Here is a 14,478-nt window from a genome sequence, read left to right as displayed (position 1 = left end):
TTTTCCATGACATAAAAAGAAATACAAGAGGTGTTTAGTCAAATAAAAATATACACTATAAATTCATCATATATAATATGTAGACAGTATAATTAAACATACGAATAAAGAACTGAATAAAGTTAAATTAAAAATATAAATGAAGAGTTTTAATTAATGAAAGTTAAGTTGAATATAAATTTAAAAAATACATACTATATACTATACATAATATATACTGTTATAAATGGTACAGATTACAACCATATAGGCTACAGTTTGGACAGAAAATAATAAAAGGAGCAAACACTTTGAACTATATGATTGTATCGTAGGTTAAAAATGAGGTAAATACAGAAGGAAAGAAGTGCAATACAAGAAAAAATAAGCCAACGATAGGTGGCGATAATAGAATAATAGAAGAAGAAGAAGAAAGCAGGAAGAAGAAGAAGGCGCGCGGTAAAGATGACGTAGGGAGAGGGAAATCCAAAACAGCTCAGGTCGTCTCATCTCAGACGGTGTTTTGAAGGCAGAAAAAAGTTAAGTTAAGCTGAACAACGACTGTTAAGTGGACGACAGTTTTCCCAGAGGGGAAAAAGGTGAGCTACTGCGATATAAGGTCGAGAAAATAACATTTTATTTTGCCCACGGTGTGGTTATTGGACTGAGAAAGATGTACTAACATCTCTCCATAGACACACCATTTAGCAGGCTAACATGTTAGCATGGAGCTTGTAACAAGACAGTTAAAACAGCTGCAGCATTAGTTGTCAAACGATATGAAAAAGACAGTGATTAGATGCACATAAAACTGAAGTATGAAGCTAGTGAATGTTTTCTGTCTGGATACAATTAACACATTAATAGACTATTTGGCCAAACTCACTTCCTCTTATTGCTGGTCGGCAGTGGTTATTCAGCAGGATGCAGAGGGCTTCCCGTTTGAAGCGTGAGCTCCAGATGCTGAGCACCGAGCCTCCTCCCGGGATAACATGCTGGCAGACCGAGGATCACATTGACGACCTCCGGGCACGTAAGTTTCCTCACAGGATAATTAAGACTCCGTTTGTTCTCAGCCAGCAATGTATCACACATATGACAAGCTAGATATGTGTTATCTACCTGATCGTGTAAGCTTCCCTTCCTCTGGTTTGCAGAGATCGTGGGTGGTGCAGATACCCCATATGAAGGTGGACTCTTCTCCCTGGAGATCAAGGTCCCAGAGAGGTATGTTCTATCTCAAAGGTTTATTACTGATGGAGGTGTTGACTCCCTCAGATTTCCATGTTATAAACACTTACTGCAGTCTAGTAGGGCTGACCTGCTGTTTTTCTCTTGTAGGTACCCATTTGAGCCTCCCAAAATACGATTCCTGACCCCTATCTACCACCCAAACATTGACAATTCAGGACGAATCTGCCATGATGCTCTCAAACTCCCGCCAAAGGTTATAACTGATTACCAACAAAAAAATAATATAATTTCTGCTTCACCTATTTTGTTTGTCTGCTGTCAAGTAAATGAGAAAATATACCATCTATTTATCCTGTTCAGGGTGCCTGGAAGCCATCCCTAAACATCTCCACAGTCCTCACCTCCATTCAGCTGCTCATGGCTGAGCCCAACCCAGACGACCCACTCATGGCTGATATCGTGAGTCGTGCATAATCTTGCATTCATACTATCTGTTAGAGTAGCCCGACCATGATGCATAATAGCACTATGGTGGTTTTATTTGTTTTTGTGAATATTCAAATACAAATATGGACATGTGACAGTAGAGCTCTTGCAAAACAAAAAAGTGTGGCATTAGAATAATTGAGCACTAAATGAACAACTAAATAACTCTCTATAATTTGAACACTCTTTCAGGCCAGAATTACTTGTTTAGATATCAGTCTGAACAAAAACAGATTTTCTTGCAGTCTTGAAATTGCAGTAGAGAGCATTTTAATTGTGATATTGCGATCAAATGCGAATGTCCATCATATACACCTGTAAAGAGGCGCTTACGTGTTTTTGAATCCAGTCATCGGAGTTCAAATACAACAAACAGCTGTTCACAGAGAAGGCCAGGAAGTGGACAGAAGAGCATGCGATTCAGAAGAACACGGTAAGACACTCTAGTCTACGGGTAAAGCAGTTGTAACATATTAACTTTCGTTCATGAAAGTTAAAGGGTTTTCCTTTTAAACGTGTTAAATTACCTTTTTGCACTGACCATCTTGGATAGGATTATTCTTACTGAGTGACATGGCTACTGTCACTTGCTCTACAGCAAGTACTGCCTTTGTATTAGTTGTGTGCAGTGGTATATTTTACCCACAAGATGGCGCTGTGCTCCCTAGATAGAGTGTTGTCTACTAACTTGCAACAAAGTAATGCTGTGTTTGATTTATACTCAAATATAAATTGACATTTCATACTTTCTCACCCTTTGGGATGGGAGGAGCATAGATGGGCGAAATAAGATAAGATATTTGTATTTGTCTTTGTTCAGGGAGTTGTGGAGGAAAACAAGGAAAATACCGCAGATCAGAAAGCTTCATCTCTTAAAAGAGAGGCTTTCGGTGCACAGCAGACGGCAGAGGAGCCAGCAAAGAGAACCTGTTTGTAGTTTCCATCTCACTTGTGAGAGCCAAATGTTCTCTCTTCTCCAGAACCACCATGTCTGATACACCTACAATTTTTATTTAGTTCTTATACCTACTTCAATTTATTTAGTATCCATTCTTCTTCCTAATCCAAAAAATGGTGACATATTATATGTATGATTTTTATATTTGTGTTATAATATTAAAGTTTATTTTAAACATTATTTGATTGTTTTGAACTTGCTTAATGTATTACATACAATGTCTTGACTTCTTCTGTGGTGTCAGGTGTGTTTCACAGTGGTAGTATAAGCAGAGTGGTTGATGTACAGTATGAAGGTAGTTTTATTCAAACATATGCTTATCAGTTGTATACAAAGTATGTACATCCTAAATAGCAAGTTTTTTTTTACAAACTAAGGATTTATTTCTTAATATATAAAATTATATATTTGCTGTGTATCATATAAAAAGGGAGACAAACATCATAAGGCTGTAGTGAGTCAATACCATGCTAGTTCAGAGGTAGTTACATTGTATGTACATATTGCTAGCCTACTCTAATGTCTGTAGAAAGCTGCATCCCAATCAGTCTATAACTGCTTGCCTCCTGTTGGGCAAAGTTGCATATTTAAGACAAAATCATGTAAACCGTCTGAAACTGCGCTCTGTTTCCTGTTGAGTTTTGCTGCCACATAAAGAGTAACATTTTTATAGCACAGTTGGAAAGAAACATCTGACAATAACATTTCTGTGAATGAAAAATGTTAGCTTACTCTGGTAAAAAAAAAAAAAAAAAAAAAATCCTGCTGTGTCTGATGATGACTCCCTTTCTTTGACACAGACCTTAGCAATAGGATAGAACTTATATTTAAAAAAACAACAACAAATAAGATAACTCCACTTAAAATATAGCCAAACAATCCGTAACCTCTAAGCTGCATGATCATATTTCAGTATAAACATTTACACTTAAAACTCTACGGGTTCTACCTAAATTCCCACTGGCTAAACCGTTGATTTGTCTCATGCTTAGATTTTCCATGTAGTTGACAGCTTTTCTTTGAACTTTATTTTTGTCATGCAAGTCCATGACTTACGCAGTCCACTGGGTAGTGTCTGAAATTGTCCTTTATTTTAACAGTCATGTTGTATTGTTGTGTTTACTTTAATAGTCTTTACAATGAAGGGAAGTCTTAGTTGCACTCCCCATTTTCAGAGGCACTTTGTTGAGTTCTCATAGACTTCTGTAGAATACTCTACAGTCTCTGTGTGGACTCTGAGTAGCTTGAGAATTTATAACCCAGAGCCGGTTTTGCTGCTGCTGTTCGATGATAGTCCTTGAGTGTCCATAGTGTCCCAGCTATTCTGTCAGCTAGCTTGGAGTCTCATGGATGAGAGGTGTGAGAGGGAGTAATGGTAGAGTGATACAGAGGGCAAGTGTTATGAGTCACATCTTGATCCAAACTCTTCAGACATTCATCTTCATTCAGGCTCCCTCGTTCTGTCACCTTGTCTCTATCTCTGGCAGTGGGAGTGGGTATCTGGCAGGGGATGAGAGGAACAGAGGAAGTAGAGGAGCAGTGGGAAAACCTGATGGGATCCAGTCGGGGTTGGAGAGGCGCTCCTCCGCTGTAGAGAGTGTCGGCATCAGCGAGTGACACCTGTGTCGACGAATCGGAGCAGGAGCTCTTCTCTGTCTCCACAGAAACCAGTGAGTCCAGGGTGCGGTCCCTGCGAAGCTGTGGACGTGCTTTGGGATGAGGCCAGAAGAAAAACTGGGAGTGGTCTCTTGTGAAAAGGAGGAAGAGGAGGGGGTTCAAGCAGGCAGGCAGGGGCTTGAGAAGCAGGAGAACTGATTTTAGCACCTCCTCCCCCAAAGAGAGGAGACCTAGGAGGCTGCAGAGGGAGAGAAAGGCTACTGGAACATAGAGGAGGCCATTGGTGAATATTAGCCAGGCAACATGTTTGATCATAGCACAGTCCCACAGGCCCTCGCACTCTCCCCTAAGTAACTCCCAGTAAAGGCGAATGTATGAACCTGTGACTATAAGCAAGCACAGGGTGTTCATCATAATGAGCGCCAAGGGAAAGCCCAGGGAGGATGGCAGTCGAGAGGACGGAGGTGGCAGGGGCGAGGGAAGGCAGAAAGGCGAGGACCCATACTCGCCAACTCCAACCAGTGGGAGAGAAGCAAGGGTGAGGGAAAGAGTGAGGCAGAAAAGTGCACATGTGCGTACACTCCCAAGGGATGGCGACTTCCCATAGGCTCGGGCACATGTCACACTCACACCACACTGCACAGCTGCCAGAGTCAACAACAACACGCTTGCTTCAGATGCAAACACCCAGACCCATCCCGTCGCCTGACAACCAGGACCCCCTTCCCAACGGGCACCATGATGACCAAACTCTCCCAGGGTTAGAGCATCCACGAGGGCCAGAGTGCATGTGCACACACCCGTCAGCAGGTTGGAAGCACCCATGCAGGCCACCGTGAAGCGGAGCGGCGACAGGTACCCGGGTGAGCCGAAGAGGGACAGGAGAAGGAGAGAGTTTCCCAGAAGAGACACCAAGGAGATGGACCACAAGCCCACACGAACCAGCCAGCTGCCCAACAGAGAGTCACATGGACGGAAAGGACCTGCAAACAAACATATCATTAACTGTAGATAAACACACCAAAAATGGTGAATTCATACCTCATACTTTGGTTGTGAAAAACAGTCTGCAAGCTCGTTGATAACAGCTTGATCATCATCACTGAAGGTGTAGCTTCAGTTACCTGGAGTGGGCGTGCATTGGACACTGGTCTGCAGTTTGGATTCCTCAATTTCTAGTTGGAACTCCTCCAAGTCAGGGTCATCTGGAATAAAGCATTGTCTGGGTCAAAAACTTTGTCCAACACCTCGGGGCCAATCAGTTGTATAAGGTCTGTTTAGTTTGTGTGCAGTTTTAAGGCAGCTTATTCTGCATGTGAATGTATGCACAGTATATGCGTGTGAGATAGTGTGCAGCATTAGCTACAGGGGGTTGGTGAAGGAGGGAGATGATTCACATTCTTTTGCAATGATGGAAAAAATATCTCTAGACGATAATTGGCACTGGCAATGAAATTTGCTAATCATAGCTATTTTTCTAAGAATTAAAAGTGAGTAAATCAGTGATAAATCATGGTTTAGTCATCCTGTGTTCTTTTTAGTACACCCAGCAGTTGTTTATTTTCATACATTTATAGTTGATAGTTTTAATTTCAGTTTTATCTTGGTTTATTGGTGTTTATATTCTATTCCTGCCACAGGAATGCGTGAAGGGTCAACACTAAAGTGTATGTGTGTGCCAGTTGCCAGGTAGCTGTGGTTTCAGCGAGGTTCTGACATGTCTCAAGTGGGCTTGTGTCAGTGTTTCGGCAACATGCACAGACACATGGGGCTCAGGTTTCTATCTATGACTTTTCCCTATGTCCTGGGTGTACGATGTGTGTTATGTACTGTATATAAACGTGCTCTCTTACAGTGTGTGTCAGCGTGGAGAGGGTACATGGCTACAGTCCTCTTGTGTAGGTCCTCGTCAGTGTTGCTTTGCTCTGTGTCCCACTGGCTGGCCGGCTTGTAGCTATCACAGGAACCATATACACAGCACTGGTAGGCATAAGGCATCTCTATTACCCTGTAATAAATAGATGGAAGAGTACTGACATTTGTCTAGGAAAAACAATGCCAACATAGATGTTTTAACAAGTGCACAAAGAAATAGTGACAAAATCTTAAGACTTGCATGATGTTCATTTTAATGTGAGCTTAAGCATTACCAGCTTAGCTTTTTAGATACAATATTGGGCATTCACATTAACATTTCAAAGCAACCTCAAGTGCTTATGAATGTGGTCGTGCCACACTCACGTACATATGAAAAAGAAAAAATTACCCATCATCAAAAGCTAACTTTGGTGCAGATGGTTGTATGCAAACACTAACTGTACATGTTCAGTGCTTTTTAAATGGCTTTCTGCCAGGAGTTCTGATTTGGACAATGTTCTACAGTTATGCCGACATTGCCACTTGATCACCTGCCATCCCAAGTCTTTGAAACTCACTCTCCATTATTACTCCACTGCACCCGCCAGGCCTGCAGGGATCTTTGTAACAAGAACTAACTTGTTGCTGACAAATGCTTCCTCATTGTTGAAGTTCAGTTCAGGGATGGCTTGCAGGGATACAGAGCAATTAGTGTGTTGTCAGCCGTGGCTGCTTTTGGTTAATTGAAGATATTAATAGGAAATTGTGACAGGAAGAATAATTTAAGGGATGGGAAGTGATGCATTGTTCCTTACAGGCACAGGATACACACCTGGGTAAGTTAACATCTCACATCAGCTTTTTGAGAAAAAACCAAAATACAAAGTTCACATTAGTTCACTACAGTACATTAAGGAAGAATAAAAGGATGCATGATGTGTGTGTGTATACCTCATACGGGGAAAGTGATCAGGGCTGAAGGCGTCGTATAATTCTGTGTTGCCCCTCAGCTTGAGATGGGTGAGACCCCCCAAACCTGCAACAGGTAATGAGCTGAGATGGTTCTCAGTCAGGTCCCTGAGATAAATATAGAAAGTAAGTGAGAAAGACAGAAGGAGGTGGGTGTTGGATCAGGACAAGTGATTATAAAATGTGTTTTCATTTCAGATAGTGCAGACGGTCTTCCTTGGTAACAAAAAACCCTTGTCTCCTTTATATATTTTAAACTGTTCAGACAAGGCCGTCTATCAGATTCCCTCCAGATAACACTTCCAGTCAGATGGAGTGTATCTGCTTGTTTAGTTAGGCATACTTCAATCAGTCTTCACACAATGAAACAGTTTGTATTGGCATGACCTGAGATGAGTCTCCTGGCCTCAGAGAGGAGTTTTTCAAACAACAAATGCATATCAGTGTTCTCTGTAGTCTCAGCCAAAGACTACAGTTTTTCTGTGGCACTCAGTCAAGTGTGGAGTGTTTGTACAAGGCAAAGACTCTGACATACAGCTTAACTTTAATTAAAGATGCACAAATTCGGCATGCTTTCTTAGGGAGAGGAGTGACACTGCAGAAGGACCAGATGAAAGGCCAAAGAGGCTTAGTGACGGATATGGATGTGTGTTTACTCACAGTTTGATCAAAGAGTGAAGTGAGGCAAAGGCATCCGGGTGAATCCATTCAATCATATTCCAGCTCAGATCACTGACAGAAAAAAGAATCAAAGTGAACTGAAATGGACTGAAAGGAATTGTGATGACACACTGAATGTTGTATCTCAATCACCACTAGATGTCAGTAATAGGTTATAAGTCTACCTAATTTGATCTTAACCAACGCTTCCCAACTTTTTTGGCTTTTGACCCCTTAAAATGAACCAGTGACTACTTGTGAGACCTTATCATACTATGAGTGATTTTCTTCACAACTGTTGGTTTCATTTTAAACGTTACTTGACATGTAGGAGAAAATTAAGAGTTAAAACAAAGGTTGACTTACAGTGCCCTTAGAGAGGTGAGCTGCTGGAAGGTGTTCGACTCTATTCTCCTGATTTGGTTATGCTGTAGTCCTCTTTTGAGAAAAATACATATAGGCATACATAAGTACAATGTCAAATGTCCAGGCAAACACATTTTTGAGACACATATGTGTGCAATAGTGTAGGTGTTCACTCACATCTCTTGCAATGCAGAGCAGTGGTAAAAGCTGGGCAGATCCTCAATCTGGTTGTATGACAGCTCCCTACAACAATACACAAAGCGCACACACACAAAGTACACATAAACAGAGTGACCAGCTGTGGATTTATAGCGTGGGAAATTATGGGGGTGACAGGATTATTTGAACGCTCTGTGAGCAAGAAGATATAGCAGGATGGTAATTTTTTTGGGGGGGATGATTGGATTTCATAGCACAGTGATTGTACAAATGATTGCTTGGGGGCATGACTCTCCACAGTTGGGTTTTCGGTATCAGTTTTTGTACCTCTCACTCTCTCCCCTGCATGTGTGTGTACTCACAGCACTCTGAGGCGAGGCAGCTGCTCGCATAGATCCAGAGGGAGAGCTGAGAGGCCGGCCCGAGTCAGCGTCCTATAGAGAAAGAGAGAATCCCCTGATTATTGTTGAAGTTCAAGCAAGCGAAAGGATCCCCCAGTCCTGTGAGTCTAACATGGTCAGACAGGGAGCTGTGCAAGTTCGCCAAACCTGTCACTGGCTGGCATAACTAGCTTTACCCCTCCCTACCCATTTTCTGAGTCTCCTGTTCTGTCCCTTTCTCTCCTAGAATCCTAAAACACACATATGCTGTCTCGGCTTTCTATGTGTGTCTCTGTACCTGCTTATTGGCCTCCTGGGGTATCCTGTATCTCTGTCCTCACTTCAGTTTCTTTTCTCTCTTATATGGTGAAGTCCCACTAGATTAAATACTGTGTGTGTGTGTGTGTGTGTGTGTGTGTGTGTGTGAGAGGCAATAAAGAAGACACTCACAAAATCTCCAGGCTGGTAGTTCCTTTCAGATCAGGAAACTCTTGAATCTGCGTTGCTCCATTAAGGGAACTGCAATTGAACGGAGAGAAAAGTGTCAGAAAACTCTCTCTCTCTCTATCCGTCCTTCCCTCTCTCCCTCTCTCTCTCTCTCTCTCACTCACACACATGTAGACCCTGTCTAACAGCTCATTTCAGCCATCAAACTTTTCCTCCAACATCAACACAGGCTGGTTTGGCCGTCTCACTAGACATCATAAGTCACACCATTCAACATGTTCTTACAACACACTCTCTCTTACCACATCAGCACACAGCACAGCAATACGCTAACACAACATCATTCAGTAGGCCATTACACATGTCCACTCAACTCTCACTGCTAGGGACAGAGGATGATTTAAACACTGTTTGGGCTAACTCACTGGAATGGTTTCTACTGACCACATACTTACAGTGTGTGCAACTTAGGTAAGAACTGGAAAGCAGATTTTCCCACAAACTGGATGGGATTCTCATAGAAATGACTGCAAAAAAAAAAGAGAAAAGATGATTTGGACATGTTTTGATTAATTTGTTTTTAGAAATGAGTTATCTTGTGCACAGTGTTGACATGAAACAGTAATTATGTACTTATCTAATACAGGAAGTGCACAATGTAGAATTAAGCATTAAGCTCACATGGTTTGGAGCTGAGGGTTTCCCACGAAGGCCTTCTCAGGGATGGCTTTGATATTGTTGTTATGGAAGCCCCTGCAAATATAAAAACATCCTGTTAGTCAGTTTATCAATATGTTTCTGATTTTGTATATTGTGTGTGATTGTGATGGGAGGAGAGACAGAATATGTTTGTGAGCGAGAGGCAAGTCATATGTCCTCATGTTGCACCTGCCATTGCACAGCTGAAAAACATTTTTGGATAAATGAGATGTAAACATGCACACATACGCTGTATCTGTGACACATATGCACACTGTGGAACATCTGCTGAAGCTGAGGGAAAACATGGTTTATGTGTGCGTGCGTGCACGTCTGTGTGTACGTGCAGACGATATGGGTGCGTGGGTGTGTAGGCAGCACCTGCTTAGGGCGAGAGAGATTGTATCCGAGTGCCACATTAAAATCACTTAACGGGATTACTTGGGATAAGGCAACCATGATAGTCATGTCGGGCAGGTGTGTTGTGTGCGTGTGTGTGTGTGTGTGTGTGTGTGTGTGTGTGTACTCACAGTTCCTGAAGCTTACTCAGTGTCCTGATTGCCAGTGGGAACTCCTGCAGATCATTGTAGTTTAAATCCCTGAGAGAGAGAGACAGTAAGATAAACAGTCATGATTAAATAATATGTTGAAACATTAAGTCCAAGGCATGATGGAGGTCTAATTCCCCTGCAATGGAAATCACAATTCAACCATATATGATATTCTGCATTTCTGTGTGTCAGAAAGGGTGTCTGATTGCATATGTATACGTAGTCATTTCCTCTCCTCTCTGAGAGGCTGACAGCTGTAGAGTGTGAAGTTTGGATGTGACCCTTGATCTTTGCTGGTCTGACCTGATTATTTAGGTCTGTGTCTGATTAGTTTCCCAGGAAACGCTGTATCAAAACAACCGTTGCTATAGTTGTCAGAGCACATATGCAGGTGACAAGAGAGGGGGTTTTACTGTATTTCATGTCCGTATCTAAGTATGTATTGTGGATGTGCTTGTGTACTTACGAAATGTGTGTAGTGTGCATGATTGTGCATACACAGTATTAAGACACTTGTCTGGCGATGAATGCATGTTTCTGTGCTGTTGCTGAACATTTTTGGCCATCCAGGTCAAAGAATATCTAAAAGCACTAAGTCATAGTCAACAGGATTTGTTTTTATTCTTTTCAAGCATATGACACCAAAAATGCTTTTGATGAAGTACTTGTAGATATATCTGTGTTTTTGCCCAAGTATCAGTGGATGTTGTGAAATGTTTTTCTGTCTATGTCTGCTCTGTCTTGTTTGCATATGCTGTTATGTTTTCCAGCAGTCCTCTGGATGGCTTCTTGCAGTAATGATTTTATAATACACACTAGGGGTTGGGGAGGGTGGTGGTGATGCAGATGGTCTCTCGTATTTCTCATAAGCAAGGCCGCTGTGAAAGATTAACCCCTCATACCAGCGCAATCCCTACGTCAATGACACCTGTCATCTTATCCCGCTGAATCATCTGTCTCTCCTCGCTGCTGACGGCTCAAACACTTTAACACACACTATTCTAGTCCAGGGAGCTCCATCTCTCTTTTTCTCATTCTCTAGTTTCCCTAGATCTCTTTAACCATGGCTCCCCTGACTTACGCCCGCTCCCTCACATGTCCCGGCATGGATAACTTTTAAGTTAAGTGTTAAGCTGGCCATACGCTTGTGAGCGCCAAGGCAGAAGTACTTGCTTATCTGCACACACGCATGTGCCCACACACATGCTCATAAATAGGAACACATAATTTTTTACACTTCAACAAGTTGTTAAGCGCCATGCCAGAAACAGCGTTTTCATCAGACCACCATGAAGTTTGCAGGAGACACAGTTGCACTGCTTTCTCTCTCCACCTCTTTCATAAGACTGTGTCAGTTTCCTGCGGTTTGCATATTACTTGTGTGGTTAGGATCTAGTTATCAAAGCTACGGCACGTTTGCTCAAACAACTCTCCTGTAGCCATGCTGAGCCGTATTTGACCTCAGCACTGCTTAGCAAGCGCTTTCACAAAAACAGAGGAATATGTTGATGCTACTTTGAGGTAATCAAAGAGGAACGTTTTCATCTTTGCATTCCTGTCATTCATTTGTTGGTTGTGGTTTTGAGAAAAGTTCAAGCACCTGCTGAAATTACCAGGATATTAATCATTGTGACTTTATGATTTAGCTCTACACTTCATTATTCTTTGGCATGCTAGGTACACATGATTTACAAAAAGACATTCATTTCAGCGTTCCAAGTAACACCAACCACTTTCACACACAAAAAAGAAACAAGGCTGTAGTCAGACACACGTTGTGAGAAAATTGATGGCTCTGTTATATTACCTTTATGAAGTTACAGTTCAGGGCGTTCTTCTTAGATCTTAGAGTTATTCTAAGGCAATGTGATTGTTGTAAACACTACCCTACCAGATGAATGTTGATACTTGCTGATACTTTGTCATCACCAGGCCTGCAACAGTGTTTGGGGAAACAGAGCGGGTACTCATTTGGGCCTATGAAATGAAATCACTTCAGTGCCTGTGCATGTGAGTTTGTGTGTGTGTGTGTGCGAGATAGTGAAAATGTCTTACATTTAATCTCTAGTAACCACTACCCAAAAAGCATGTGCGCATGCTTGTGTGTGTGTGTCTCTGTGTTTGCTCCTGTGTGTGTGTGTGTGTGTGTGCATGTGCGTGTGATACTCACAGTGTCTCCAGACTGTGTAAGCCTTCAAAACATCTCGCGCCCATGCTCTGGATCTGGTTGTTATGGAGATGGCTAGAGAAAGGCCACAAATATTTTTCAACAAATCAGAAATTACTCAAAAACGTTTCCACACCGCAATCATCACCGCCCTGTTCTAAGTCAACGGAACGAATAATTTCTCTGGTAAGCTGAGAAACCCAGGAGGGTTTTAAGTAAACAAATCAAGATGTCACTTACAGTACGACAAGGGCGGAGAGGTTGGTGAATGCATAATCTGGGATGTGTGTGATCTGGTTGAGGGCCAGCGTCATGGCCTGCAGGGCGGGCAGAGAGTCCAGGGCCATCACTGGGATCTCTGTCAGGGAGTTGTCGTCCAGCCACAGGTGTCTCAGAGAGCGAACCCCTCTAAAGGCCCCAGCCGGAACCTCAGACAACAGGTTAGCATCAAGACGCCTGCGGGGCGAGAGGAACTTAGCTTAGCGAGATAATTATCAAGTCTAAGTACAGTATGTTTGCTTACATGCATGCGTATCCGTGCTCGTGCACTTAGAGGTTGTCTGTCGTGGCATTGAAACACTTTGGCTTACAGGAAGGTTATTATGAGAATTATACATCCTTAATTCTACTTCTTTCATCTTTGCTGCAGCTTCTTAGAGACTGCTCATTATGATTTATTCCCATGCTCAATAAGCCATGTCTAGCTGCACCAGCTCAGACATGTATGAAATGTAAGATGAGAAAAACACAGACACAAACGTGTAGGAACGGTTGTGGTGAGCTGAGTTTTATTCTACCTCACTTTATTTATGTTGTGTAAAGCCGACTGCTCTCAGTGTCTGGAAAAAAGGAGAGAGGGACGGAGGGAGGAACAGTTAGAGATGCATCTTCAGCTGGTCCTCCCTTCTTCAGTCTTTCCGTTGGAGCCCTGCTGCTGCCATCAGCCCCTGACGTTTCCACCACTCATACACAAACACAACTCCTTTCAACTGATGAATTTATGACACAGGACACACACATGTCCTCTCACAAATGCGCTTTGATCTCTTCAACCATACCAAACCTAACAAACCTTGGTCCCCTCTCTCTTTCTCTGTGTCCTCAACCCAAAGGCATTTAGTGTGGACTGTGACACACATATCCCACGTAAATGCACACATGCATACACACTGTCCATAGTGATGAATGATCCCCCCAGGGCAGGGTTGACAAGCTGAGACCACTTCCTCTTGCTATTGTTCTTTCTTTGGCCCTTCACACTCATTCATTAATCTCCTTTTCCTCCCTCCGGCCCCTCTCACACTCACATTTTGTTTCTTACATCTTCATTGATGCTCTCCCAGCCGCTGCAAAACCCCTTTGCGTCTCACTCCTTAACTCTTGTTCGACTTTTCAAACATCCTCCCGTATCAATCTTCCACTGTGGTCCTTTGATTCTTGTGCTACAGCTCCTCTTCAGCCTCCTCACCCCTTGGAGGCTCCACCAAACAAACAGCATCATCAAAGTGAAATCTGAACTTGAACTCTGAACTCTGGGCTTTTCTCCCCAGGGAAATTTTCCATCAGGGGAGGCAACTGTATACACTAGCAGATGCTCACACACAGGCGCACAGGGAAACACCCTCCAGCATACACGTAAATACACATGAATGTGTGCACACGTACACACAAACAGCTTCAAGAAATTTTCATCTTCACATCCTGAGCGCACATTTTTTTCAGTGCTAAACATTGTCCTTGTGCATCCTGTGAGCTCCAACTGTGAACATTGTTTGTCCCTGACCCAAATCGCAGGATGAATGTAACGGAGGGCCCTTCAACTCTTTGGTTTGTTCTCCGGGGAAAAATAATAATTGCTCCTCTGGGTGGACCTGCCAGGTCTCCAGAAGGTCCAGACAGAACCAGGAATGTTCCACAGAAGCCAATAAAGCAGCAACTATTTCCTGTCCATCACATCAAAGTCTGAGTTACCATTACAGGAGAGAGAAA

At 42.6% G+C, this 14,478-nt stretch overlaps 2 protein-coding genes across 2 annotated transcripts in view; one reads left to right on the top strand and one right to left on the bottom strand.

The window, feature by feature from the left end:
- Positions 1 to 438: 438 nt before the first annotated feature.
- On the top strand, positions 439 to 2,797 carry ube2t (ubiquitin-conjugating enzyme E2T (putative)). Its single transcript, XM_070839395.1, has 7 exons — positions 439 to 578; positions 889 to 1,012; positions 1,137 to 1,206; positions 1,321 to 1,426; positions 1,534 to 1,632; positions 2,009 to 2,092; positions 2,480 to 2,797. The coding sequence occupies exons 2-7, from the start codon at positions 904 to 906 to the stop codon at positions 2,594 to 2,596; spliced, it is 585 nt and encodes a 194-aa protein (XP_070695496.1). The 5' UTR covers positions 439 to 578; positions 889 to 903; the 3' UTR covers positions 2,597 to 2,797.
- A 184-nt stretch (positions 2,798 to 2,981) lies between these two features.
- Positions 2,982 to 14,478, bottom strand: part of LOC139209632 (leucine-rich repeat-containing G-protein coupled receptor 6) — a 35,874-nt gene continuing 24,377 nt past the window's right edge. The window contains exons 5-18 of the mRNA XM_070839421.1: positions 12,730 to 12,945; positions 12,493 to 12,564; positions 10,302 to 10,370; positions 9,754 to 9,825; positions 9,528 to 9,599; positions 9,076 to 9,144; positions 8,608 to 8,679; positions 8,264 to 8,329; positions 8,087 to 8,158; positions 7,721 to 7,792; positions 7,043 to 7,168; positions 6,088 to 6,242; positions 5,359 to 5,439; positions 2,982 to 5,217 (exon numbers count right to left, since the gene is read on the bottom strand). Coding sequence (XP_070695522.1) covers positions 3,962 to 5,217; positions 5,359 to 5,439; positions 6,088 to 6,242; positions 7,043 to 7,168; positions 7,721 to 7,792; positions 8,087 to 8,158; positions 8,264 to 8,329; positions 8,608 to 8,679; positions 9,076 to 9,144; positions 9,528 to 9,599; positions 9,754 to 9,825; positions 10,302 to 10,370; positions 12,493 to 12,564; positions 12,730 to 12,945 — 2,470 coding nt within the window. The 3' untranslated portion in view covers positions 2,982 to 3,961. The remainder of the gene's footprint in view (positions 5,218 to 5,358; positions 5,440 to 6,087; positions 6,243 to 7,042; positions 7,169 to 7,720; positions 7,793 to 8,086; positions 8,159 to 8,263; positions 8,330 to 8,607; positions 8,680 to 9,075; positions 9,145 to 9,527; positions 9,600 to 9,753; positions 9,826 to 10,301; positions 10,371 to 12,492; positions 12,565 to 12,729; positions 12,946 to 14,478) is intronic.

Source organism: Pempheris klunzingeri, chromosome 11, assembly GCF_042242105.1.
Source record: "Pempheris klunzingeri isolate RE-2024b chromosome 11, fPemKlu1.hap1, whole genome shotgun sequence".
Lineage (NCBI taxonomy): Eukaryota > Metazoa > Chordata > Actinopteri > Acropomatiformes > Pempheridae > Pempheris > Pempheris klunzingeri.
This window is presented reverse-complemented; position numbering and strand designations above follow the sequence as displayed.